Genomic DNA, 26,173 nt, shown 5'->3' on the forward strand with positions numbered 1-26,173 from the left:
AAAATAAAGATATAATATGTGAAGAAATTATTCACTCGTCCAATAGAAGTCCTCCCTCCTCTCACCACAAGGTGTGGTCACTAATGTGTGTTTTTAGCTTGTTAAATAAGATGCAATAAATGTACACTTTATCGTGCCAAACATCGTGCCAAACATTAAAATTACAAAATTTGCATGCCCCTTTTATTTGGATTTCTACTATGACCTCTCTCTAGTCTTTGCTTCTATCTCTCATTTTAATTGTAAGTTGAAAGGAAATTAGGAAGATCCATGCTTCAGGCAACATTAATTTCAAACAACAATGATAAATAAAATACAAAATAAAAACTTTAAGCCATTTCACAACTTACTATAGCACATAGAGAAAAGAATAGCCGTAAGAAGCATGGCAAAATTCAAATCTCAAATTTTCTAGGACATCTAACAAAAACACGGACACCACATGAAACTGTAACACCGGGGGGGGAGATTTAAAAAAAAAAAAAAAAAAAAAAAAAAAAAAAAAACAGTGTTACAGGTGGAATATTTTGCCACTTAATTCTTAAAAAAAATTTAAGTGAAACTCAACTTTGCTAAAAGTCGAGTTTCAATTAAAAATTTACATTTAACTCGATTTTGATGATATCGAGTTTCATACAAAGCTCGACTTTGTTAAAATTGAGTTTAAAAAACAAGGACATCACGATACTTAATAGTTTCAAAATAGAAACATTATGCTAGATTTTTTTTTTTTTTAGTTAAGGGCAAAAGCCCATTTTCCCCAAAGAATTGGTTCCACAATCCCATTCATCCTGGGTGGCGCACATATTTCATGTGTGCACATCATAATTATAGATTACAACTCTACTGATTCACTTGCTGCAATCACAAACTCATTGATAAAACACATTTCCCTAAGTTGCACCACAGAAAGAGTAAAGTCACATACAAATAAAAATTTGATTCCTTTTTTCCTAATGCCTAATAAACAAAGCAAACTAACAACTGCTTCCAACTTCAGATTTGGATACAATACTAAATCTAGCCACCAATGCTTAAATACGAAACTCTATGTCACTCTAATAATCAAAGGTACCTTTAAATGTTCTGTTAAATTCAATTACAACATATGCCAAATATATCTTCTAAGCTTCCCGCCAACTAATCTTCAAATGATGATGATCAAAGACCATTCCTATGTTCTGGAAAGTGAGTGCCACCACTAAGTGATTTTACAAACAAGCAAAAGGCCGCATCAGGCATCAATAAATCGGATGTCAAAGGTGTGGGGGTGTATCTGCCACACATTTAAGGCTGCATATTCCTCCAAACATTCTTTCAATTGAGCTTCACTGTATCCCTGTTCAAATGAAAACATTTGCAGTCAGGCACCCTGTTGTTTCAGGAGGACAAGTACTGGTAGGTTTTCAAGGGACAGAAGCATTACTGTGACCCAAGATAGCTACTGAGCATTCTCTTCAAGAGTGTTATAAATGCTAAAATGCTATTTTTAGCAACTGAAACCACAAAAACCTACTCCATCAAAGACGCCATATGCTAAAAAATTTGACATCTTGCTACAGTGAGCTCTCAAAAATGAGTGCACTGTAGCAAGATGTCATAATTTTTTAATGTTTTTAATTCTCTCCTCAGACTCAGACTCATGCTCACCCTCATCACTCTTGTTCTCTTTCTCAGACTCTCCCTCTTGTTCTCTGCCCTCTTTCTCACTCTCCCTCTCTCTTGTGGACTGATTTGTTCCTGGGTCATAGTGCGATGGTTTGTTGGTCCGATTTGGGCGGTTGGGTAGTGGGTCCGATGGGGTCGTGGGTCTGATGGGGTTGTGGGTCGAGGGGGTGATGGATCTGGCTGTTGTTTGTGGTGGTTGCAGGTGGATTTGGCTGTCGTGGTTGAGGATGGAGGTTTGTGGTAGTGGTGGGTGGATGTGGCTGGTGGTTGAGGATGGAAGGTTTTTTTTTTCTTTTTTCTTTTTTTCTTTTTTTCTTTTTCTGCTGTGAGAGAGAGAGAGAGAGAGAGGAAGAATAAAAAATAATTAAAAAAATAATATTTAAATGAAATGGTAAAAAAAATAGAAGTTTTGATATTAGGAGTATTGTAAAGTGATGTGTTAAATGCTATAAAGTTAGGTTTTTAGATGCTAAATGCTAAAAATTTTAAAACTCTTGATGAGAATGCTCTAAGAAATAGAGGAATCTCACTTTAAAATATTAAGATTCCCAAAATAAAAGAATCACTTTAGAATATTACATTTCCAAAATCCCTTTATTTCATAAACATTTAGATTGAAAGTAAATTTTTTTTAACTAGTGTCCACTCAGATATGTATGCATGTGCGTGTGTGATTTGCAAAATGTTAGGAAGAATGAGTCATCAGAATTGTAGTTTTTTGTACACACCTGACCTGCCAGAGCCAGCAACAGAAAACCAGGTGAAGCCCTTATTCCACCTAATTCAACCCTCAAAATATTTCCCATAATTACTTTTAAAAAATTGTCTTTGAAACCATTCTGTCTTTCGTTGGATGGAATGAAAAACAGGCATTGAATTTTTCATTGAGTTCATATTTCTTCCTTTTTAATTTATGTTCTAATTTATTTTGACATGATAATGCTGGGTTGGTCCATGCACTGATTCTTGTTGCAGTCTGATACTACTTCACTTTCTAAGAGAATACACAATTGCAGACAGGATTCAACCCTGGAATTGTGAAGACAAACCTTTCTAGAAATCCAATTGAGTGCATGGGCATAGCTCACATCCATCTTGTTAGTCCTAGCAGCTTCGTCTCGCAATATTGAATAGATATCAGAGATAGCATCCAGTCCAGATTTCTGACGCTCATCTGAGTACAAAGAGAACTTTGACATCTGCATTAACCTAAGTGCCTCATCCACATCACTCTGAGCCACAGTATCAGCAAATCGGAGTCTTGCTAGTGCCTGAAAACAAGTTAAATCAGTTTTTCATGTTACTGTACTAATTCAGGCGATGAACATACAATACAGTTATCTACTACTCCAATATATGGGCAACATATAACCCCTTTAACCACTCAGGTCAATGCTTGTTCAATGGCTCTAACCTATGGGTGACATTGAACACATCCGACTAATAATGTAAAGCTTGTTCAACCAATGTAATCAAACAAGTTTGTCAAAAAAACTTCTAAACCTTACATATATCTATAGCTCCACCTGAGCGACAACGCTTTCAGATGAACAGTCCAACCAATTTAGTTGCTTCAAACAATATATACAAATCCAATTTATAATAATCTTTGTAACTAAAATCTGGCATAGTCTGTATTCAGAAAAAATAAAAATAAAAAGTTCAACATGCTAAGATCTATACCTAAAGTCTGATTTTCCCTGGACCTAATAACCTGCAAGCATTACACCATTTTGACAGATAAACAACATTTTCTAGACATCCATTTAATATGAGTGAAATCAGGACTTACAGCTGATATTCGGAGAATGCTGAGCAGAGTTCTCACAGTTGTATAGGAGTGGGGACTACTAGATTTAGCTTCTTCTTGTCTAATGCCGGAATAGGCACTAGCAATATATTCCTCCAATTCCCTTGGGACACAGGGAGACAGTCTTCTTGCTGCCGAAATATAAGCACTACAGGAGAAAACATTTTTTTTTTTTAAGTATGGTAAGAGTTATACTAACAAGTAGATGAACTAAACTATTAGAGTAAACATGTGTCTTAGATCCACACACAGGGCAGTCAGCTTGTACTCTAAATTAAACACACGAATTTTGCTAAGGAAGGTAAAAATATTTTAAAAATTGCAGAAAAAGTCAAGGCCTCTCTTGGTGGTGAACCTGAAGAACTTGGAAGCAGAATATTGCTGCGGCTAAATTTGGAAATACAAATCTATGTATTGGCACAAGGAGAAGTAATAATAAAAAGCATATTTACTCATCATATGCCTTTACACACAAATTCTTGTCAATCATAAGACAAACTTTGCTACAATCTACAATGAAAGCAGCTTATCAAACACTGGGACAAAATACACACAGCATTATAAGCATCACACCTACACAAACAATATTGATAGAGCGGCCCTAAAAGTTGATGGACAGATACATTAGATGACTTTTTCAGCAACATTATATGCTAGAATAAGACTTGCAATAATGTAAAAGTTATTTGATTAGGTATATACATTTAAAGCAAAGCACTCCTAAGATTCAGTCATTATTTTGTTTTCATAATAAAAGCAATAGTGAGATGTACCGAAGAACAGATGGGTCAAGTGGAGTGAACCCAAGAGCAGGAGATTCTTTATTCTGGTGCACATAGACAATATGCCTAGCCATTTCAAGATCGCTGTCCATATCTGCTCGATCCAGGATCAACCACAGAAGGTCAAACCTTGATAGAAGGGCTGGGGGAAGATTAATGTTTTCAGCTGGAGTTCTACGGAGATCATATCTTCCCCTACACACACACAAATAAAGTCACCATTAAGCGTTTGCATACAGACAAGTTTTTTTCCCCCTAATACATACCAGCTTATTTATATAAAGAGAATTAGATGATTCTATTTTCAGTAGAAAAGCCACCTATAAGAGCAGTGTGTAGTAAAAGAAGAGACAGTAAAAATTTACTGAGAAATAGAAGAAAGATTTGTACCACGCTGGATTAGCTGCAGCAAGAACAGCAGTTCTTGCATTCAGAGATGTAGTAATTCCAGCCTTGGCAATGCTGACAGTCTGCTGCTCCATAACTTCATGTATTGCTGTTCGATCTGATTCATCCATCTTGTCAAACTCATCAATAGCACATATACCCATATCTGCTAGCACCTGAAATGTAGTCAACACTTCTGCATTGAATCCCATAAATCCTTGAATAACAACCAGATAGGAGGGCAAAAATTTGTGATGATATCTCAGTGGTTCAGTTATTTAATGAAACCACCATATGCTTCCTGTCTCAGATCAAAAAGTGGTAACAGATACAGGTACCATTTTTGGATACCATACATATAACTCAGACACCATGCAAATGGGCCACAAGTATTCAGAGCTTTATATGCTACCTGCCTATCTCCCACTAGTATAAGTGAAATATGAGTGTCAACTAAGATGGAAGTAAAAAATAAGTTTGTCTCACCAATGCTCCTCCTTCCAGGACCATCTCATTTGTTACTGGATCTTTCTGAACAGCAGCAGTTAAACCAACTCCACTGCTTCCTTTGCCAGTAGTATATACTCCCCTGGGAGCTACATTAATAATGTGCTTAAGAAGTTGACTCTTTGCAACCCCAGGATCACCCATCAAACATATGTGTAAATCTCCTCTAATCTGCGATGAAGGGAAGAATATCAAACTCTTTTTAGTTTAATTATATGATGATAAAGCTTAGTTATATTAGTTTGTAACATGTCCATAACAGAATATACTTGATTTGAATAACCACAGAGAGGGACCATAATAGCCAGGTCACAGAGGGCCAGGGTTGGGGAGAGGATGGAAGAAAGGTTATCTTTCATTTTGCTTGCAACTACAAATTGCCAGGGAATTTTCCATTATATCCTAATGAAGGTTTCAGAAATTGATAAGAAAAATTTAGCCTGCCAAGCCACCTTGTCTGTTTTAATCAGGCTGTAACATGATTCATTTACCTTCATCCCATCTTTCAACTTCCGATGAGGAGCACCAACAAGGAGAAGAAGTAGAGCTTTTTTGATATCTTCATGTCCAAAAATTTCAGGTGCCAACGATCGAGACAATTTATTATAGATATCGCCATCCTCAGCTAAACGTGCAATTTGTTCTTCCTCATCTCCTCTAAGTTCATACCTGCAGTGGAGTAAAACTAAGTACACAGCAGTTCCATAATTCTCTAACCATTGACAAAGTTATCTTAGCAGGTAGAAAATAGTTTAAGTTTAGCAAGAACTGCCGTAAAGAACCCATCCATAATTGGAGGTGGTAGACAAAGGTAAGGGAAAGAACTTCAGTTGGAGATAGTACAAATGGATGAGAAAAGGATAACTTGGTCAAATCAAGAACCTTCTGGTAATTACTGAGAACTAAGTAATGGCTTACTCCTCATATTTTTTCTTGAAATGTGTGACAGACATGGCCTCTAAGTAAGTATCTGCAACTAAGCCAGCACGCATTGCTTTAAAACCAGTGTATGGAATAGGAAGAAAAATCCCAGACAATTCAACAACATCACCGGGAGCCACCTGATAATGTTCAAAAAGACACAGGTAAAGATGTAAAGAAATCATCAGCATAAAACCTATTAGTGGGTAATCACTATATGCAACCATGCATTTCCTGAAAGGAACAAACAAAAATATTCCACTCCAACCAAAGAAAGCAAAAATGGAAACTAAGTGTGTTTGGCATCAGCTTATAAGCTCAACTTTTAGCTTTTAGCTTTTTTAAACTTTTATGTACAGTTTTTTAAAATCTCATTTTTTTCCTGCATTTTCTCACTTTTTCAAATTTTTTCAAGATGCAAATATACTTTTTAGCATACTTTCAGCAAAAAAATTTCAGCAAAAAGTTAAATAAGTTGTTCCCAAACAGACTCTAAGATTTCTCTCTCCGCTATCATCTCCAATATATCATTTATAATAAATATCTATCTTTCCTTACATGGGAAGTAACAAAAACTTGTTTCATTGTTCACACCATTGCTAAAAGGTAAATGATATTTTAATCCACATCAATATCAGCTTCTGAGTTGAATGTTGATTTCTTAGCTTTAAGAACCAAGAATTTTCACCCTTGAAGGATCTAGCAAAAATTGACATAAAAGACAACCAACCTTTCTTGTGAGTTCCCCCCTAAAATGGACGGTCATTGTCCGTGGAATATGGCCTTTTGGAACATGTTCCGCTAACTCTTGAATTTTGGCCTGCAATTCAACCATGTCAAAACAGTACCACCCCAAAGGTAAATAAACATTATTGAATAAGAACAAACACAAAAAAGAAGAGGCAGAAGAAGAAGAAGACGGTGTAGCCGTGGCATAATTTAAAAATAAAAAAAAAAATGCACAGAGAATTCCTACTTGCTATGAACATGAATTTTCTTTTCTTAATGGCTAAATTAGTATAAATTAAAAACCTCTTGAAACTTCAAAAACTTCGACGCCCTAAGTTGCAGAATAAGGTTCCCCTTTGCTCTATTTGTATAACAGCGTTTGGATGGACACTCAAACAGAGGCATGAAAACTCGAGCAGTTACTTCCTGTATGGCACAAAAAAGAAAAATGAACCAACTAAAGGTACAAAAGAAAGACACAAGTAGCATCTAAAGTCCACAATACTCTATACCCCCAAAAGGGAATGAAAACTAAAGAACAATTTTTAAAAATGCTTGGGCTAGATGTGGCAGTAGTAAAATTTCAAATAGAACAAAAATAATATTGATGGAAGGGTAATTATATAGACATGTGAGAGACTCATGATGTCATTCTAATATGATATTGTCTACTAAAATTGATGCACAATTACCTGGTAAATTTCAAAACCACAATCTTCACAGGTATACACAGCCACCTGCATCAATGGTTTAACATCTGAACAACGCGTGACAATACCAGATATCTTTACAAGTTGGCCAATGTATGAAGCCTTGACCTCCCTGATTGTAAATGGCCGTCCCTTCGAAGATGCTCTTATATAAACTTCACTGCATCACAAACGAATGATCAATTAACTATAGCTGCTATTATCTCACAGAAGTTTCTACTGAATCAAATATGATGCATAGAGCATCTAATCAATAAATCACAACTAAACAACGAACTGCATTACATTTAGAAATGAGTGAATGGTAGATATGCAATCAGCATTATGATACTAATAACATTTACTCATCCTACTCAAATTACAAACATATTTCACAAACCCATATTAGAATTAGGCTTACCGACTTATGTTAATCAAAGAAGACTAAATATACTCCTATTATGAAAATTTTCACCCCAACTAACCTAATGTTACACATGTAAGCCAAACAACTAATAGACTAAAATGGATTTTCTAAATCCTTACTTCGAATTCTATCCTATGATACTCAAACTATACAACTTCTCCACTTTCAAACAATAGATTATACCTATGCTAAAGAATTGAAGTTATGATCAAATTGAAAAAGATGGGACAATTGCATTTCAACTCACAAGTAGCGCTTGATTTCTGGAGGCATCTTCTGATGTGGATCAGAACCGTCCATATTCTCCGTCCCTTCATCAGACCTTTGTGTCATCAAGATGTCATGATCATCATCTGTAAAGGCCTCCGTGGGCTCCGGCAAGAGACCATCAATCGCATCAGCAAAAATCCCAATATACCGCCGCGTATTCTCAGTAACACGCCTGAGAAACTCTTCATCGAAGTCCTTGTACTATTTTTTTTTTTTAACAAAAATTAGGGGTTTTAAATTTTTTTTTTTAAAACAAAAAAATAAAACGAAAATCAATGGATGAATTTCAAAATGAAAAAAGAGGGAGAGAATCTTACATTAAATAAGTCCTCGAGATCAATCTGGATTGCTCGGAATTTGCGGTTGGCAACCTCTTGCTGCAATGAAAAGAAAAATCAGGGCTAATCTTCGTGTAAAACAAGCTGCTACTCATTCTTAAGTTTAAAATTTTAGTTTTTTCCCATTAACAAAGCTCGATTAGTGTGATTTATCATAATCTATTATTTATCAGATAATATGTGTGTGATTTAGAGCTAAATATAGTTCGAGATAAAGACAAATCTAAGAGTGAAAATTTAAGGTTGGTTTATTCACTTCACTTCCATAGCAGCCAAACGGAGATCTAGGGTTTTCAAATTTCGATTCGCATTTTGGGAGGGAAGAAGAAAAAAGAGGGAGACTTACAAGGATGTTCATATACTTGGCTTCGCCATTTGCATCTGCGAAGTTCGAAAGGAACTCCTTCGCCAGAACTGTGAAATATAAATTTAAAATTATTAGGAAATATCCATTGCAGAGTGCGAGAGAGAGAGAGAGAGAGAGATGGTAGGGGGCTGGTTACCTTTGTCTGCCTTGAAATCGAGGTCCTTCGTGTTCATGGTTTAGCTTGAGAGTGAGAGAGAGAGAGAGAGAGAGAGAGAGAAGAGTGGCTGTGAAAATGAGAGAGTGAGTGGGGGATCTGGCGGCAAAATAAGAGGATGAAGAAGAATTTGGCGGGAAAAAGTATGGTACAGGCTACGCTAGAGTCATTGATGCGCTGAAACGTGGCATATTAAATTATGGTGGGATTCGAGCTATGATTTGCGCTCCTGATTGAATCGGAGGACATGGGGCCCCGAATTATATAAAACGGGTCAGGGTCAGGGAACGAACAGAGGTAAATTAATATTAGCAGTATAAAATATGAAAAGTAATAAAGTGTGGCTGCTGGGATTCGAGCCCAGGTCTCCACGGCCACAACGTGGAATTCTTACCACTAAACTACAGCCACTTTGTTGTCTTGTAGTAACAAAGACAATGTATTCATATATAAGACTAATTTTACTGTGTTTTATCGTGAGAGCTTGTCTACGTTTTGATTCTATTCCGCTTTAAAAAAATAAGTTGAGTAAAAATTACACCTAAACAAGTAATATTATAAAAAAAAGTTGTGCATATGTAAAATAGTCTGAAAATAAGCTCTCCAAATCCTTTATTTGGATAAAGAGAGATAAAGAGAGAGGAACGGTAATCAGAATATACTAAACTTGGGTATGTTTTGGTCACCTTTCTCTTTATTGTCATCTCCCCTCATTCAATTTTAAAACATACCCTTAGCTTTGTTGAAGTCATAAAGGATAGAATGAGATCAAGGTAAACACTCGAGAGAGATTTTAGAAGACGGGAAAAAATAAGAATATTTCAATGAGCTAATCTATTAAAACATAAGTGATGATTCAACTTTTCACCTAATGAATAAGACTCTCTTTTACAAACAAAAAATAAATTAAATAAAAAAATAAAAATCAATAGCTGAAGAGGGGAGATTTAAACTTTGTATGGTTTTGTTGAAAATATTAGGGGTATCAGTTGACCAACAAAACTCTCTAATTTGACTACACGATTATTCATATCAAATGCATATGATTACGTTGGTTCCAGTTAGTTTAATTGGTAAAGTTTCTAATAGTTGTATAAGAGATCTAAGACCTACACCAAAAACTGATTGGTGTCTTGATATGATGATAAAGAGCTATCATTAAGAGCAGATGTCATTGGCCATAGGTTGAAAATCTCTCTAAACAAAAAGAAAAAGAATATGATTACATTAACTACATTTATTAGATCACTCCCTTTGATAGACAGTTCAAACACATCATTAAAATTCCCTTTGATTGAGATTTCTCAAGTCCCCATTTATATCCCAAACATTGACTTACTTTTGAACTTTTGACTACCAAAAAGAAAAAACTCATTTTGCTCCAAAACAAGTCATCAATATTAGATCACCAGGATTCTCAAAAATAAAAAATTAAGAGATAAAATGCAAAGTGCATCCTCTAAGTTTAACTAAAATTCATTTCAATCTTCTAACTTTACTTTTGTTGAATTGAGTACTCTTAAGTTTCGAAGTTATTCAATTCGGGTCTTTTGTCCAATTTCGTTAAAATAATTTCCGTTAAGTATGCAATTAACTTTACTTTCGTTAAATTGAGTCCTTTAACTTTACTCTTATTCAATTAAGCCATTTAAGTCTCAAAGTTATTCAATCCAGGTCTTTTGTCCAATTTCAATAAAATAATTTCTGTTTAGTATGCAATTAACTAATGAAAAAAAAAGGGTAAAATTCTTGCATAAAATGTCTATAATATATTTTTATTAATTTTATATAATTTTTTTATGTGAAATAATATTTTTTAAGGGCCATTTTTTAACAGAACTGGACAGAAGACCTGAATGGAATAAATTTGAAACTTAGAGACTGAATGGAATGAAAACAAAGCTAGAGGACTTAAATGAACTTTAACCCAACTTAGAGGGTGCAATCTACATTTTAGCCAAAACAAAAAAATATCAGACCAGATCAGCGAATATGGAGGGCGAAGTTGCAAACAACCTCTTAAATCTTGGTGATAAATATTGCTACCTCATATTTAGCAGGTCACTTCCGTCAATAAAGATTGTATATGTATCTGAAATGACATTTTGCCAAATATCCTGGAGACATTCATAATATCTGAACCAATGAAGACAGTAAAAAAAATTAAATTGATGACTCACGGAAAGAAAAACTGCCACATTCGGTATATCGTTATAATGTACAAATACAACTGCTAGAGGGCTTTGTAGTAATGGATGATAGGAAGATTGCCGTAATCTTCACAAATACTAAATTACAACAGGGAAATGGGAACTAAGTAATCATGTGGTTCCCCCGTCACAAACTATAATAGGATCAAAAAAATTATTGGCTTTATAGGGTGCAAGTCTGCTGACCAAAGACTATTAGCCCTCAACTGGAAGACTTGGAAAGTTGAAACACTTTTCCAGAAGACATTCTGAAGCAATACAATCAAAAAGCATCCAATATACGCCTTGAACATGAATTCAACTAACCCCTCTGAAAGAAAGGATGTGGGTAGAAACTAGGGAGACTCATATTTAGATATGCTGGTGCAGGATTAAAGAAGGAACATCCCTCGAGCAACTGAGAATGAAAGGTCACCGTGATCACCAATCTCACCACCATCAGATGTTTATGAAGCGCTAGGAATCTGATCCCTGGTTTTTGCCAACTTTGCCTGTATTAGTTTGTCCAAAATTGGGGGCTCCAAAGGAATTGGGTCAAGACAACGCTCCGAAGCACCAACAATCACCTGCACAACAAATCAAGCCCAAGCCTATGAATTGTCTAACTTAAGCTCTGAACTCACACACACACACAGAGCAATGCCTTCTTTCATCTCTCTTGAAAGATATTCAAACAAAAAAAAAAAATCATATTAAGAAAGAAAAAGTTATGGGAGGTAAAATGATCAGAATCCAGATTCAAGGCTATTTTTCTTGTACCTCATCAAGCAGAAAGTCAACAGCAGCTTCATCTTCAACAGTTTCCTTCAAAGGAGTCCTTAGGAACTGAATATCCAACTGAATTTGCTGGAATCCACTCCGATTGAAAGTCTGGAGTCGGACAAATTCTTGCAAACTTTTAAGGGACAGTTTTACTATTGTTGATACCACGGACTCCTGCAGTTTACAAGCAAGCTCAGTTCATGTTGTTCATATACCACAGCGAAAACTTTTTCCCACCAACCCTAAGAGAATTCATAACCTGTGTGTATTCAACTTTCGTGAAAATTTCAACTTTTTGCTTGAACAACTTTGCTAGATGGGTTTCCAAAAGCTGGCTCCTGGCCCTTTGGGTATTGGACTGAGTCAACTTGTCCTCTCGTAATGGATTGCTCCTTGATGAGGCAGTGCTTCCATTGCTGTCATTGCGTCGATGCCTTCGCAGCCCTTGAGGCAAAATCTGCTTTACTTCACGTCCTATTGCTCCAAGCTAGTAAAGGAATCAAAGTTAAAGGTGTCTTTATTTTGCTCTCAATTAATTGGTATGAACAGGTTCACGCAATTCAAATACAAGTGGAAATAATTAGTATTTGTAGGATAGTAACATTTAACAGAAACAGGCGATAAAAGTCTACCAATACATGCTCAGATATCTTAACATTTAATTGGAAAGATATGGACCACAGATGAATAGATGATAAAAGTCTACCAATGTACTGACCTCTTGGAGAAGTAAATCAACAAACATATGAACCTCTCTGGGCTCCTTATGCTGTGCAAATCATACAAATATCAGATAGTTCTTATGCTGTTTATTTTCTATAAAATAAATACATAGCAAAAAACAAACACACCTTGATCCAATTTGGTGTTGTAAACCTCTTTTTCAGGAGAAGCGATATCCTCTGAGTTCTCATTTTTATATACTGAAAAGAGAAAATAAGATTATTATATTGCGCAAAAATTTTGGGCAACTGGATATAATATTCAAAACAAACCAAAAAATGACATCACAAGGGAAACATTCTTTGCAAACTCTTATCAATCCAATTGGAGATAAAGACACATTTACAGTTCCAAAGTGGATTTGCACAGAGGCAGGCTAACATAAAGCCATTTTGCAATCCACCATCTGGGAACTGTCTCTTATTTTCAAAGAGCAACAAAAGGTAATTAAAATCTAAGTTTCCAAAAAGAGGCTTGTTATTCCTACTTAACAAAATAAATTGAGGAACACAGAAACATGACGAAAAAGAATAAGATGTCATCTACCACATGGCCAAAACCTATTTCTTTGTTCCCTAATCTACTAGTCTAAATGAAAATAGTAACAACTGCAGAAGTCTTTAATTCATACAAGGTTCAGAAACTTCTCTCCAGCTGAACGAAAAATTCGACAAATTTCTCCAGGAACAAAGGCAGGCCCATTTTCATAGCCTCTAACACCACCGCCAGAAAAAGAAGCTGCTATTTCCTGAAAAGTAGAAGATGAAACTTCAACACAAGCCCCTGAGGATAAAGAGAGAAATATAATTGCAGTAATTGATGCTTCTAAAAAAAAATTTATATAAAACAATCAGTTGGCTCCTTGCCTCAGTGATTCTTGGGATGGCAGTTTGTTCGATGAAAACAGAAAGTTGAGCAAGCACCAGGACAAGGCCAGCAAAAGCTTTGTCACCTTGTGTTCCCTCTATCAAACCTTGATCTTGACTGGGTGAAATATTTCTTCCTGAAAGCAGAAGGAAGTGATCATCAAGTGCCCTGAAGAAATCTTGAAATCCTTCTTGAACCAAATCGATAATCAAGTCTTTCAGGTTGACTAGTAGCTCCAAGTTGTCTTCAAGAATTTGGCGGAAGTCCTGGACAAAAACAAACAGATAAGAGTACTACACCTAAATGGAGTACGCATTTGCAATAAAAGATGAGCTTAATAATGATAATGTATAAAAAAGTGAAGGTACTCAATAATAAGCCTCACAAAGTTAACATGAACCAAAAACGGGGGAAATTTTCTAATCACCAAATAGTTAAAACTTAAAATCAATGTTAAAAAACCATAAGGTACATCATGCACTTCAAATCCACAAATGTTGAAGAAACACTTGCCAAAATAATTTAGGAAGAGAGAGAGACACACACACAACCAAGCACAGACTACATTTTAAAGAAGTACATCTAATAGGAAAAAATCTAAGGTACATGGACATTAATTTGAAATGATATCCTTCACAAGTGGAATAGAAGTACCAATGACAGCTGCTTACATAAACAGATACATTTTTAAAAGCATATGTATTACCAGTAAGACATCCATGCTGCCTTGAAGCACTGCCTTCTTGCTGGTCTCCAGAACAACTTGCAAGGAATACTCTTTTCCTCCATCCTTTTGTCTAACATGTACTTTTGTAAGGGCATCTGCTAGATTGAACAGAATTTATCTAAGAACTTTGAGCCTCTCTGAGGATAAGATTGAAGTCAAGTAACATCTGATGTTCAACATAACATGAAATATGCCTAACATGAAATATGCCAACCATCAATTTCTTATGTATGAGAATCTTTGCCACTCCAAGGTGTTTCTTTTGGTGTACAATCCCATATTATAAACCAGCTGCCAACTCATTGGAAACAGTTTAAAAAAAAAAAAAAAAAAAAAAGCATAACTTGTTGAACACAAATCAATCTATATTCTATGTTTTCCAATTTACTTCCTTTTTGGGTTAAAATGAAACTATAAAGTAAGAAATTGTTGGAAAATGACAGTATAAATAACCTGAGATATCACGTAGAAGATAGGAAAATCTGCTGGCAACATACTGTTTGACAGCAACCATGGCAGCCTGAAACCATGTAGGGGAAGTCAGTGTACTAAAATCAATCCTCAACATGAAATTATAAAGAAAATATGGTAATTAGGGATGTAGATGAAAAGCAGCTATGTATTAAAATAAATCAATATTCAAATACTTGTCAAAGAAAAACCTCCAAAGAATAATCAGGGAGTGCAGCCTCATGCAACACTTCATCCATCAGAAGCACATCTTTCCAAATAACTCCTGCATGCATTGGTAGGTATTGCAAGAAGTTGCATTCAGGTTGCAAAATGAGAAGGAAATGACTTCAAAATCAAACTCAATATCAAATCATTTTCATTAAAGCTTCAATAAAATTGATAAGAAAGGCTGGGTTGAATTCTTTTGATACTATTTTTTAATAAGTAATGTTCTAAAGCATCATCCTATTTTTCATGGACCATTATTAGGAGGAAACTAAAGAAACTCTCTTATATCCCTAGTGGACTACAAAAGCCAATAGGAAAAAGCTACACCTAACATCAAAAGGGAATGACACAAACCCAAACTCCAGTTGGTAGGTATAGCAAATTTGCCCAAAGATGTTGTAATGCTAACACAAATGGAGCTTCTAGGTAAATATTTTGCAATAGTGCTCTTCTCTAGAGCTATGCTGGCAGCTATTGTGCATCAGCAAGGACTTTCAATGGTTGTTCCCTGGTAAGGCAGTCTTACACATACCGCAACAATGGGCATTTGATGTAACTTAGCCTTGACTACATTGTTACAGATAAAAAAGAATCAGAAGAGAATTGACTGTATAATTAAAGAACTAGTGCAGCAAGTTTATTAGAAGGATGGATTGCATGGGCAGGCTTTAAAAATTGTTCTAGTATAAGGGCACCAGAGTTATGTAGGGTAAAAGACGATGTGAAAGAACAATTATTCTACTTACGAAGAACACGCAATAGCTCAGCAGAACAAATCCGCTCCTTTATGTATTCTCCAGTTGTTTCAAAATGCCTATGAAACAAAACCCCATTAAAGTCCGTGAGCAAAATTCTGCATGCTTCTATGTATTTCAATAAACCAAAAGAAATAATAAGCAGATAACATAAACTAATTGGAAAATTTGATGAAGATACTCACTTACTTGGTAACCAGATCTTGTGCAAGTTTAACTAGTTGGTTTTCTGAATCAGGAAATATCACACAATAAGCACGGAGAGCCTCTGCAAACTCACGAACAGATGCCTACATTTAGAAAATTAATACAAGTGTGGCCTCATTAGTCCAATAATACAGGCAGCTAGGAAAATTAAGACGTAACTACAAGCAAAGAGTCATCATAACCTGCATTAAACAAAGAAGAAAACCTGAAAAATAATATATCAAAAATTATATACACACAAACAAACACACACCCCTAGATGCTTCAATTAAACAAAGGTAAGAGTTCCTATTCAATGCCCATAAAGTAAGCTCTTTTCCTTTTTTGTTTGGCAAGAGGGAAGGGAAGGAGGAATATGAATCTTCTCATCCCACCTGCCAAAATTAAGAGACAAAAACGATTCTACTTTTTCACAACTTACCTCATGAGCAGCAGCAGGTTCTGAACAAGGAATGCTTTCTTCTTTAGAAGAATCCTTAGAATCTACTGAAGCATTGCTTAGTTCTTTAGTCTTAAGCTGAAGATCTGTAAGAGATTGTGCCAATTTTTCCAGTAGTCTAGCCTTTAAGCTTTCCACCTGCCAGTATAGGGAAAATTTATCATATGACATTAATATATCAGAAGAATCATGATAAGATATTTGCTTGAAGTAGAATCCACTAGAGCAAATAAAATTTCACATTTATGCAGCACATGCTACAAAATGTAGGCATTATGAGAATAACAGTAATAACAAATGAGGAGAGTCGTCATTTTTTCTTTGATAAGTACCATAGCTTTACAAAGGAAAAAAGAAGCCCAAGTACAGAAGAAGTAAAATATGGGCAATCAAAATCTCAAAGTACAATGGTCAATCATATCGAAGAGAAGAGTCCTCATTTTTTCACCAATATAATTAGAAAATATGTGCCCTAGGTTCAAATCCAGGAATTAGCCCTCCAAAATTGGAGGTAAGGCTGCATACCAATCACTTCTCCCAGATCCCGCATAAGTGGAATCTTTGTGCAATGCGTACTATTTTTTTTCCCTAGCAAATATCCATGCATCAAATATTTTCAATGATTTTTTTTTTTTTTGGATAAATAACGAAAGTTCATTAATCTAAATACCCAGGTACACTAGAAGTGTAGCTCGTAAATTACAATGATCAAGCATATCTAAAAGATTAGAACATGAAAAAGAATTAAAAACAGAACTCCAGTCCAGTAAAGAGTAGAGGAGGAAAGATTTAATCTTGAGAATCAACCATTCCTTTCCCTCAAAACATCTAGTGTTCCTTTCTCACCAAATACACCATAAAACACAATGCGGGGCAGCCCTCGACAAATCTATGTTACAATGTCTACCAAAAGGGTCTTGCCAAGCTCTAAATAAATTCGTAACACTTTGTGGAATAACCCAAATTACACCAAAAAAACCATAGACCATAGCTCAAAAGCAATGGGACAATGAAGAAGAAGAAGATTTACCGATTCCCCACTCCCTTTACACATAACACTCAAATATTTTCAATGATATATTCAGTACTGTTCCTTTACATAGAAGTGTAACATGTTAACCCTGTTATGCATAATATGAACCCAAAAAAAACTGTGAACAAGTGCAGTACAAACCGGAAAATCTAACTGCTTAAGAAGCACTGCAGCCTCAGCTCTTGCTTGTATGGATTCAGAATCTGAGAATAGCTTTCCCTAATTTGAAAAATAAATAAATAAATTAGGAGACAAGTTTTGGATATAGCAATGACTGTCAGAAAGTTATACAACATGAAATAGACTTCTATTCATCCATCATCATTTTTTGAGCATTCTATGGCTCCCAACAGAATGAAATGGTTTTGTGTGGTCCTGTAGTACACAAGTATTCATAAATGTCAATTCTCGCTTTTTTTTTTTTTTTTTATAATATTTTTGCTAGGTAATTGCGGGGGACACAACCATCATCATTTTATGCGCATTCTATGGCTCCCAACAGAATTAAATGGTTATCTGTGTGGTCCTGTAGTACACAAGTATTCATAAATGTCAATTCTCAGATATTGCAGACTCCAAATTCTTTGAAATTTGTCCATAGGTCCTAAAGTACAAGTTGTGGGGAGTAAACATGACAAAATGTGAAATTCCTTGGAGGTTCACTTTCAACAGATTCCAAGAGCCCTACATGAGTTTGATGCTACTTAATCATGAAGAGATTCTCAACATTAAGGCTCAAATTTGAATGTTAAAATGTACATGTGGAATAAATACTCATTCCATGTTTGAAGTACAGGCATCATTATCAATATCCAGCGTAAAAAGCTAAGACTCGTTTCCCCATCATAGTCACTTTATGCTAAAACATTTTTTTTTTATATACTCTTACTGATATTATAGATCAGTGTATGGACTAACAGATGCATGTATGTTTCATAAACAGTAGAAATAGAAAGTGGTGATCGTATGAGATGGAAATTGACGAACAATGGGAATTTTAATATCCGCTCGTTTTATCATAAGTTACGTGGTTCCTCTTCCATTGTTTTTTCTTGGAAAGGTATTTGGAAGGTCAAGGCATCTAGGCGTGTCTCTTTTTTTGTTTGGACAGTCGCCTGGGATAGGATTCTCACGAGTGATAATTTGCAGAGTAGGGGTTTTGATTTTGTTGACTGGTGCATCATGTGTCGTTGTTGTGAGGAGACAGTAGATCATTTGTTACTACATTGTGGGAAGACTCATCGTTTGTGGAGTTTTGTCTTTAGAACTTTTGGGATTCCGTGGGCTCTATCAAGATCGGTTGTAGATTTCCTTTTTGGTTGGTGGAATTGGTTGGGGAAGCACTCATCTAACCTTTGGAATTTAGTTTTGTTGTGTTTGATGTGGTGTATTTGGAAGGAACAAAACTGGCGGACTTTTGAGGACTTGGATAGATCTGATGACCAGTTGCTTGCTTCTTTTACTGGTTCTCTTTTTGATTGGTCTAGAGCTTGGGGACTCACATCTAGTTTATCTCTCCCTTTGTTCCTTAGGTCTCTTTTTCTTTGTAATTAGTTTCTCTTATCCGTTTTTGCTTTTCTCTCTTTCTTGTAATCTTTGACATGCTTTGTGCTTCTTTACATAAAGCAGTTTTTTGAATATACATCTTTTGTACTTATCAAAAAAAAAAAAAAAAAAATCGAAAACTCACAAGTATATGATACAATCCATATATAGAGTGCATAAACACAATTGAAAATAATTTTATGACAATCCATTACTAAAAATGGGACAGCAGAGTATCATCGTAAAACTGTTAAATTAGACGCTAAATAGTGAATTATTTAATTACCGGTAAAATAAAATAACAATTAATGCAAGTTTGAACAGTAATCCATTTTGATAGTCACTGGTGAGTTTAAATCCAGATATTTTATTTCTGATACAGAAATCATGGCACCAAGGTGATGTTGCAATGGCATGTAAAGAAGATAATGCCACCGGTGACTGGTCTCCTTTTATAGAGTTTAGTTTCACACTTTGACTTGGCATCTCCACCAAGCCAACTTGACTTGTGTAAAATGAAAGGAAATATACCTGCAAGTTCTTTATAATTATAGCCATTGCTTCTTCAGAAGCTTGCTTACAGTCCTGGAATGATGAGTCTCCATATGCCTAATACAGGAAAAATGGAAAAACAATTCACTAATAATGTAGATATTTCAAAGTGACAATAAATAAATGCCCCAATAACAAAATAAACAACAGAGTTGGTAGAAAAATTGACCCAGAAATCAGAACACCGTAATAAAGAAACAAATAACCTTAAAAATTGGCATAGCTCCAATGTAGAACCTGACTGCATCAGCATAGGCCTCTGATTTGATACACTTTCCAAGTCTCACGGGTAGATCAAAAATGAACTGCTCTTAATAAAAAAGATGAAATCTGTGTAGCTCATAAATGGCAAAACTCCAAAATTTACACATAAGTATCATACATTTATCAGAAATGAATCATGGCCGTCCTGTGAACATAGAGAAAACAATTTTTACCCTTTTACCAAATAAATTTTGGCACAAACCCCATAAATGAGTAGAAGAACTGCAACTTGATCTCTGAGTAGTAAATAGTTACCCCCCTCCCCCCACAAAAAAAAAAAAAAAAAAAAAAAAACCCCCCCCCCCCCACAAAAAAAAAAAAAAAAAAAAGAAGGAAAATTATATATATATACACACAATTATTACTACAAAATCAGTAGGAGCATCTACTCTAAATGCACTAACATCAATCAATAAGGTTTATTGCACTTCATCACTGGAGAGCCCACAAGTTCACTACTCAAAAAGCTTGTATGATGCTGGTACAAGGAGTATAATAACTTATATCTACATTTACTTGGCACTAGATGCTGTGGAAGCTTAGGTTCACCTTAAGTGACAGACTCAACTCTCGTTGAGAAAAAACTGGGAGCAACAGACCTTAAGATTCCATTGTTAATAATGCTTCAATACCTGAACTTTAAAAAAAAAAATTATTTGATAGGTAATTTAATACCTGAACTTTACGAAGAAGGTTATACGTGCGATGCAATTTCTCTATGTGTTCTCTCTTTTCAAATAGCGAATTGTTCACCCCATCACTTCTAGATTGCACAGACATTATCTGCATCCAAAGGCAACATGAATATAATCTCTACTCCACTCTTCTTTTCCAACGAGATACAAATAAAGCAAAATCCCACATACCTTCTCAAGAAGCCCTTCCATATTTGACTCCATGCCTACAATGTTAGTTTTCATCCTGTACCAAAAAGCAACAACAACATTATACGCCATGATTCTATTCTCGAAAGCATTCAGAAACAGACAACAAAATGCACTAGAAAGATCCACAACAACCGCGAAAAGAAAGTTCTTCAAATGTGTTAAATAATTACCTCTTAATTGTATCGGTAGCACTAATAAACTTGTTATAATTTTCATAAACCAACATTTGCAAGTCAGTATCGAGATTCTTAATCTCGGCTGCCATTTCTACATGCCTTTGCAGCAGCCCTTCTAAATTCGAATTTTCCACCTGAACATTCCAAACCAACAAAAACATACAAAGAACCAAAAATTTTAATTTTAATTCTCACATCAACTCCAATCTATATAGAATTCCAAGTATGCTGCTAAATCGCAATGAGATTTTAAAGGTTTTGATCAAATTGAATCAAAATTGAAGAAGTTAGGGCGGCGTACCAGGAAATTCATGTAGTGATCAGGATCGAAGGAGGTGGAGTTGATGTCGTCGAGGGTGATTTGTTGAGATCTAGACGACGGCGAGTCGGGAGAGGGAGATATTGAAGGATCGGGAGAGTAGAAACTTGAGAGCAGATCTCTCATTCGCTTCGCCTTGTCGTCCATTGGGAGATCGTCGACTCCCATTTTCGCCGGTTCGATCTCTTCGGATTCGTTTGCTCTGAACTGAGACTCTTCTGAGTTTTGGACTATTGGAGATGATCATGAAACGAAGATGATCGGTGGGGACTTTGGGAGAGATACGGTACACTGAAACGATGTCGTTGAGTGTCTCGTTGGCTCGACGAGTTTAACTACTTGTCGTTGAACAATATCGTTGATTTTCTTCTTTTTCATTTTCAGATTTTCTTTTTTCTTTTTATATAACTACTAATCCTAGCTCATACAAACGCATGAATTTATTTAAAATTAAACACAATTTTTATTATAAAAATATAAATAATTAGTCAAATTATTAAAAAAAAAAGTATGTAACACGTGCATACCGTAAGATACATTTAAAATTAAACACAAATTTTATCATAAAAATATAAATAATTAGTCAAATTTTTTTAAGTAAACATAATTAGTCACATATTAAAATTCTTACCTAAATTTAATACTACTTATGAGCATTTTTTATTCTTCTAATGTTTAATAAGATAGAATGTGTGGTGATCTTTACTGTGCGGTGATTTTAATTGAGTATATGTTATTGGTTTAAAAAAAAAAAAATACTTCATTAATATTAGATTCTTACTAATTTGTTTTCATTAACTCACTTGACACAAAGATTAAAAAACTTAAGTAGACACATATTAAAACTTAAGTGGATAATTATGGAGTGGTCCACACATAAATTTAGATACAATGTGCAAAATTGGATTCTAATTTCAAATTCTAATTGCATTTTCTCTAAATTTTCTCCAAATTTTGCATATATATATATATAGACAAATTACAACTTACCTATCTGTGGTTTGATTAAAATTTAAATTGTCTACATTTTGTTTGAAATTTGATACTTTACTCATCTGAGGTTTGACTGAAATTTAAGTTACCTATTTGTGATTTGAAATCCCATGATACAAATGTTCCTTTGGATTCTTTTTTATCTTATTTGATCTTGTATTTATTATAATTTTTTTTTTTTTATTTTTTTTTTTTTACAGATATGAGTTATGGAAATCTAATTAAGCTAACCTTAAGTGGGTAAAATGTCAAATTTCAAACCACAGGTAGACAATTAAAATTTCTACCAAACCACAAGTATGTAAGTTGTAATTTGCCCTATATATATATATATATTGAATTTCCTTTTAATAAGTACATAGTAGAAGATAAGGAGAATGAGAGGCTATCACAAACATTAGCCACCATAAAATTATATATTTACCATTGGACTACCACTATGGTGGTTGTAAATAAACCCCACATCATGGTCATATACAATGAATTAAAAAGACAAAAGTTCCTTGAAAAAAATACTTATAAAAGTTGTCTTTTCCTTCTTTTGATGCCCACTTTTGACAAAAGGACCCAATGGTAGAAGAAGCCCAACAATATGAAGAAAATGGAGAGAGAAAATAGTAAAATAAAGATCAGCAAGCCAGAATGGTTGGAATAATGGTCAACAGGCCTACAAAAATAATAAGTGGTCTAGAAGAAGCAAATGGGCCAAGGAATGAAATAGTAAACCCATAGGAATAATAAGAGATGGAGAAAAAGTAAAATAGGTCGAGGAAGCCCAAGAAATGAATTAGTAAATTCATAGGGTTGGCATAAAGGCCAATAAACCTGAATGGTAATAAGAGGTAAAAATGTAGTAATTGGGCCGGGGAAGCCCAAAGGATTTTGCAAAATCCCATAGGAGTGAAAGAGGTAAAGAAGAAGAAAATTGGCTGAAGAAGCCCGGGGAATGAAACGAGCCGAGGAAGCCCGATGAATGAAATGGGCTGAGGAAGCCTAAGGAATGGAATGGGCTGGCCCAGCAAGGGCATTGGCCAGTAAAACCCAAGAGAAGGAAAAATGTAAGAAATGGACTGGCAAGAGCCTCAGTTCGTAAAGCCAAAGGTAACAACAAAGTAAAAAGATGAGTGATATCATAGCAGAAACAGTGAAGTGGCTTGGCAGGATTATCAACCAGTCGACAAACATGGAAAAGAAGAGGACATGGGCTAGGTAAGGGGGAGAGGGTCTACACTCAAGCAATGCCCAGTTCAAAAAGGAGATGGAATGTAGAGAACGAAAGCCCAAAAGCCCATGAATCTTTCACGCCTCAAGAGTTAAGTAGATACCAAAACGTACAACAAAATCAAACAAACGCAAAGGCAATGACAAATGCGTGAAGGACAAAAAAGTAATGGATTCAGACGAAAGTGGAGCATGCACACAGGGCTCGAGCACCACTTACCTGTACCCAGCCAATACAGGGGAAGTGGGGCATGAGTCAAAAGTATAAGAGGGTGTGGTTTAGCAGTGAGGAGATGGGGGAACCTATTTTGGGGTTCTTGCTCAAACTCTTTTGGGGAGAAATGTTCTGTTGGAATGACATCTCACCCAAAAGAAGTAAACATGAGCTGAAATTAGTAGATGCATGCCATAGAGGTAGGTAAGGGAGATGTTTAACCATTATCTGGATGAGAGTATTGAAATAAAAGACAAAACAAAAACCTTTTTTATCTGGGAATGAGGCGTGGTGTAGCCAACACAGTGTAATGGTAGTGGTTGGGTAGCCCGCAGACCAGTGGGCAATCTTGGAAGGACGTCCACAATAAGCCAAAAGCGGTTAAGGGGTAAAAATGGTAAATTTTGTCACAGCAAACAATATAAAAGGCCATAAGCGTGAACAGTGAAAAAATGGGAAGAAAAACAATGGCAAGAAACAGGGGTAAAAAGAAAGAAAAGAAAGTAGAGTAAAAAAAGAAAAAAAAAGAAAGGAAAGATACAGAAATCCCAAAGAAAGAAAGAAACATGAAGGGTAGGAATAGAGGCATGCATCAATAAGCTACCCACTTCTCTCTTTCTCAATAAACCCATTATCTGATAAGCTAAGAATTCAAGTTTAAGCCATCTAGGTCTTTTTTTTCAAAGTGTGTAATCTCTATAATAGGAGTTCCCTCTAAGGTTACCCATATTGGAAATTGGCTCCCTTTTTGGGCTTGTGTTTGCTGAAGAGCTAAACCCATTTCTTTAGCAGATGAATCCTTTTTTTTTTTTCCAGTTGATAAATGACTAACTCATTATCTTACTGCTAAACTATTTGCTGTAATCTTATTATTTGTGATTGTATTACTCTATTCTCCCTTGTTGTGTTATTCATGTATTATTGTTATTACTAGAAATGTTTTAGTTATCTTGTTGGCCCACTACCAACAAACAGTCAAAGTCTTAAACACTATTCTCAACAGACTCTCTCTCTCTATTATAACTTTATTCACAAATCACAACTCACTTCTCACTATCTTGGACACTCAGCAGCTGGCAAAACAAATAACACATAATCTTATGGTGGCCTTTTTGTGTTGTTGGGCTTTGATCTCTCCTGCTGCACTTCGGCCCGTAGATCTAAGGTAAGAGAGCTTAGATTGGCCTAAATGGGACTACATTTTAGGCCAACTTATGCGTAAGTCGAGCCATCCCATTATAGACGCATTCTGGCAAGAACATCACAGGCTGGGTGTATGTTATGGCCACGGCAAGAACAACTGTTACAGATGTTATAGCAGGAACACAGTACGGCAAAATAACTAAAATACTAAAAGGAATGAATAATACTAACGCCAATAAGGAAGGTAGCTAATAAAGTTACAGCAAAATTATACAACAAATGGAAATAATGTTACGACAAACAACTTAATAACTGAATGGTAAACTAATCACCCAATAGGCATAAATAGCAAAAAGAAAACTTGTCTGCCAGAAAAGTAGGCTTAGCTTTTTAGCAAAAGCAAGTCCAAGAAGGAAGCCAATCCCCAACGTGAGTAACCTCAAGGAAGGCTTCTAGCATAGAAGTTACACACTTTGGAAAAATGACCTAGATGGTTTAAACTTCAATTCCTAATCCCTAAGAGAGTGGGTCTGTCAAGAGGGAGAGAAAGAGTGATCCATTGATGCACGCCTCTATTCCTATCACTTATATCTTTCTGGTTTTTTGTATGTTCTCTCTTTTTCTCTATTCTTTCTTTTCTTTCTTTCTAACTCTTCTTCCTTTTGTTCCTCCCCCCTTTCACTGTTCACAACTACCCCTTTTTATACCATCTGCCATGGTGGGATTTACCATTTTTGCCCCTCAACTACTTTTGGCTCCTTATGGGTGTCCTTCCAAGACTGCCCATTGGCCTGCCGGCTGCCCAGCTACTACCTCTGATCAGAATGTGTTGGCTACACCACTCTCCATTCCCAGACAAAATTGCTTGTCATGTTTTTTACCTCTCTTTGTTTTCATTTCACTCATCCAGATAAGGATTAAGTTTTCTTATCACCTATCTCTATGGCATGCATCAAGTGGTCCCAGCCCATATCTCCACTCCGTCTGAATTTGTTTCTTTCTGGCCTTCACACCATTTCTGCTGTTTCCGTGTTTGTTTGATTCTGCCGTACGTGCTAGTTGGTGTTTATCCTTTGTGGCGTGAAGGATGTGTGGGCTTTTGGGCTCATATTCTCTGTCTTTCACTCCTTCTTGGATTGGGTGTTGCTTGGACAAAAGTCTTCATTTTCCTGCCGAACCCATGCCTTCCTTTTCTATGTTCGTGGGCCTTTTGGCTACTGATCTTGCCATATCACTTCATCGTGCCTGTTATAACTTTACCTTTATTTTTATTTCTTGTTTCCCCGTGAGCTTGCGGGCTGATGCTCCTACTGTGCTAGCCCACCTCTTCATCAATCTTTTACTTAAGGCTTTCTTGGCCCACTTTTCACATCTTTACCTCTTTTAAGCTTGGTTGACCAACACTC

At 35.6% G+C, this 26,173-nt stretch overlaps 2 protein-coding genes and 1 non-coding gene across 3 annotated transcripts; all 3 read right to left on the minus strand.

The window, feature by feature from the left end:
* Positions 1-875: 875 nt before the first annotated feature.
* On the minus strand, positions 876-9,187 carry LOC112007744 (DNA replication licensing factor MCM7). Its single transcript, XM_024040106.2, has 15 exons — positions 9,032-9,187; positions 8,875-8,942; positions 8,508-8,567; positions 8,168-8,391; positions 7,497-7,674; positions 7,108-7,230; positions 6,806-6,895; positions 6,073-6,215; positions 5,646-5,823; positions 5,134-5,325; positions 4,651-4,823; positions 4,252-4,455; positions 3,461-3,626; positions 2,718-2,939; positions 876-1,339 (listed from the first exon to the last, which is right to left on the minus strand). Exons 1-15 carry the CDS (start codon positions 9,066-9,068, stop codon positions 1,235-1,237), a joined length of 2,163 nt encoding a protein of 720 aa, XP_023895874.1. The 5' UTR covers positions 9,069-9,187; the 3' UTR covers positions 876-1,234.
* A 201-nt stretch (positions 9,188-9,388) lies between these two features.
* TRNAH-GUG (transfer RNA histidin (anticodon GUG)) lies at positions 9,389-9,460 on the minus strand. Its single transcript has one exon. It is a non-coding gene; the product is annotated as a tRNA-His (tRNA).
* A 1,738-nt stretch (positions 9,461-11,198) lies between these two features.
* Positions 11,199-21,516, minus strand: LOC112007738 (vacuolar protein sorting-associated protein 51 homolog). The gene is made up of 20 exons (XM_024040097.2): positions 21,179-21,516; positions 20,872-21,011; positions 20,681-20,735; positions 20,490-20,597; positions 19,757-19,855; positions 19,530-19,607; positions 17,595-17,672; positions 16,403-16,558; positions 15,964-16,064; positions 15,766-15,833; positions 15,001-15,074; positions 14,792-14,858; positions 14,318-14,433; positions 13,611-13,877; positions 13,376-13,492; positions 12,873-12,944; positions 12,740-12,790; positions 12,281-12,508; positions 12,019-12,195; positions 11,199-11,825 (listed from the first exon to the last, which is right to left on the minus strand). Exons 1-20 carry the CDS (start codon positions 21,362-21,364, stop codon positions 11,706-11,708), a joined length of 2,358 nt encoding a protein of 785 aa, XP_023895865.1. The 5' UTR covers positions 21,365-21,516; the 3' UTR covers positions 11,199-11,705.
* Positions 21,517-26,173: the final 4,657 nt, after the last annotated feature.

The sequence above is a fragment of the Quercus suber genome, unplaced genomic scaffold (genome assembly GCF_002906115.3).
Source record: "Quercus suber isolate HL8 unplaced genomic scaffold, Cork oak 2.0 scaffold_7, whole genome shotgun sequence".
NCBI classification, from domain to species: Eukaryota; Viridiplantae; Streptophyta; class Magnoliopsida; order Fagales; family Fagaceae; genus Quercus; species Quercus suber.

What these genes read in the sequence shown, in the direction of transcription:
- LOC112007744 (XM_024040106.2), bottom strand. Translation starts at nt 9,068, where the DNA reads ATGAACACGAAGGACCTCGATTTCAAGGCAGACAAAG. An exon ending in CCAGAAATCAAGCGCTACTT is followed by an intron (nt 7,675 to 8,167) that starts GTGAGTTGAAAT and finishes TTTGTGATGCAG; the next exon opens with TGAAGTTTATATAAGAGCAT. An exon ending in TCAATTGGATTTCTAGAAAG is followed by an intron (nt 1,340 to 2,717) that starts GTTTGTCTTCAC and finishes TCATTTGAACAG; the next exon opens with GGATACAGTGAAGCTCAATT.
- LOC112007738 (XM_024040097.2), bottom strand. Translation starts at nt 21,364, where the DNA reads ATGGGAGTCGACGATCTCCCAATGGACGACAAGGCGAAGCGAATGAGA. An exon ending in AACCTGCTGCTGCTCATGAG is followed by an intron (nt 16,065 to 16,402) that starts GTAAGTTGTGAA and finishes TTCTAAATGTAG; the next exon opens with GCATCTGTTCGTGAGTTTGC. An exon ending in TCTTCTACGTGATATCTCAG is followed by an intron (nt 14,434 to 14,791) that starts GTTATTTATACT and finishes TCAATCTAGCAG; the next exon opens with ATGCCCTTACAAAAGTACAT.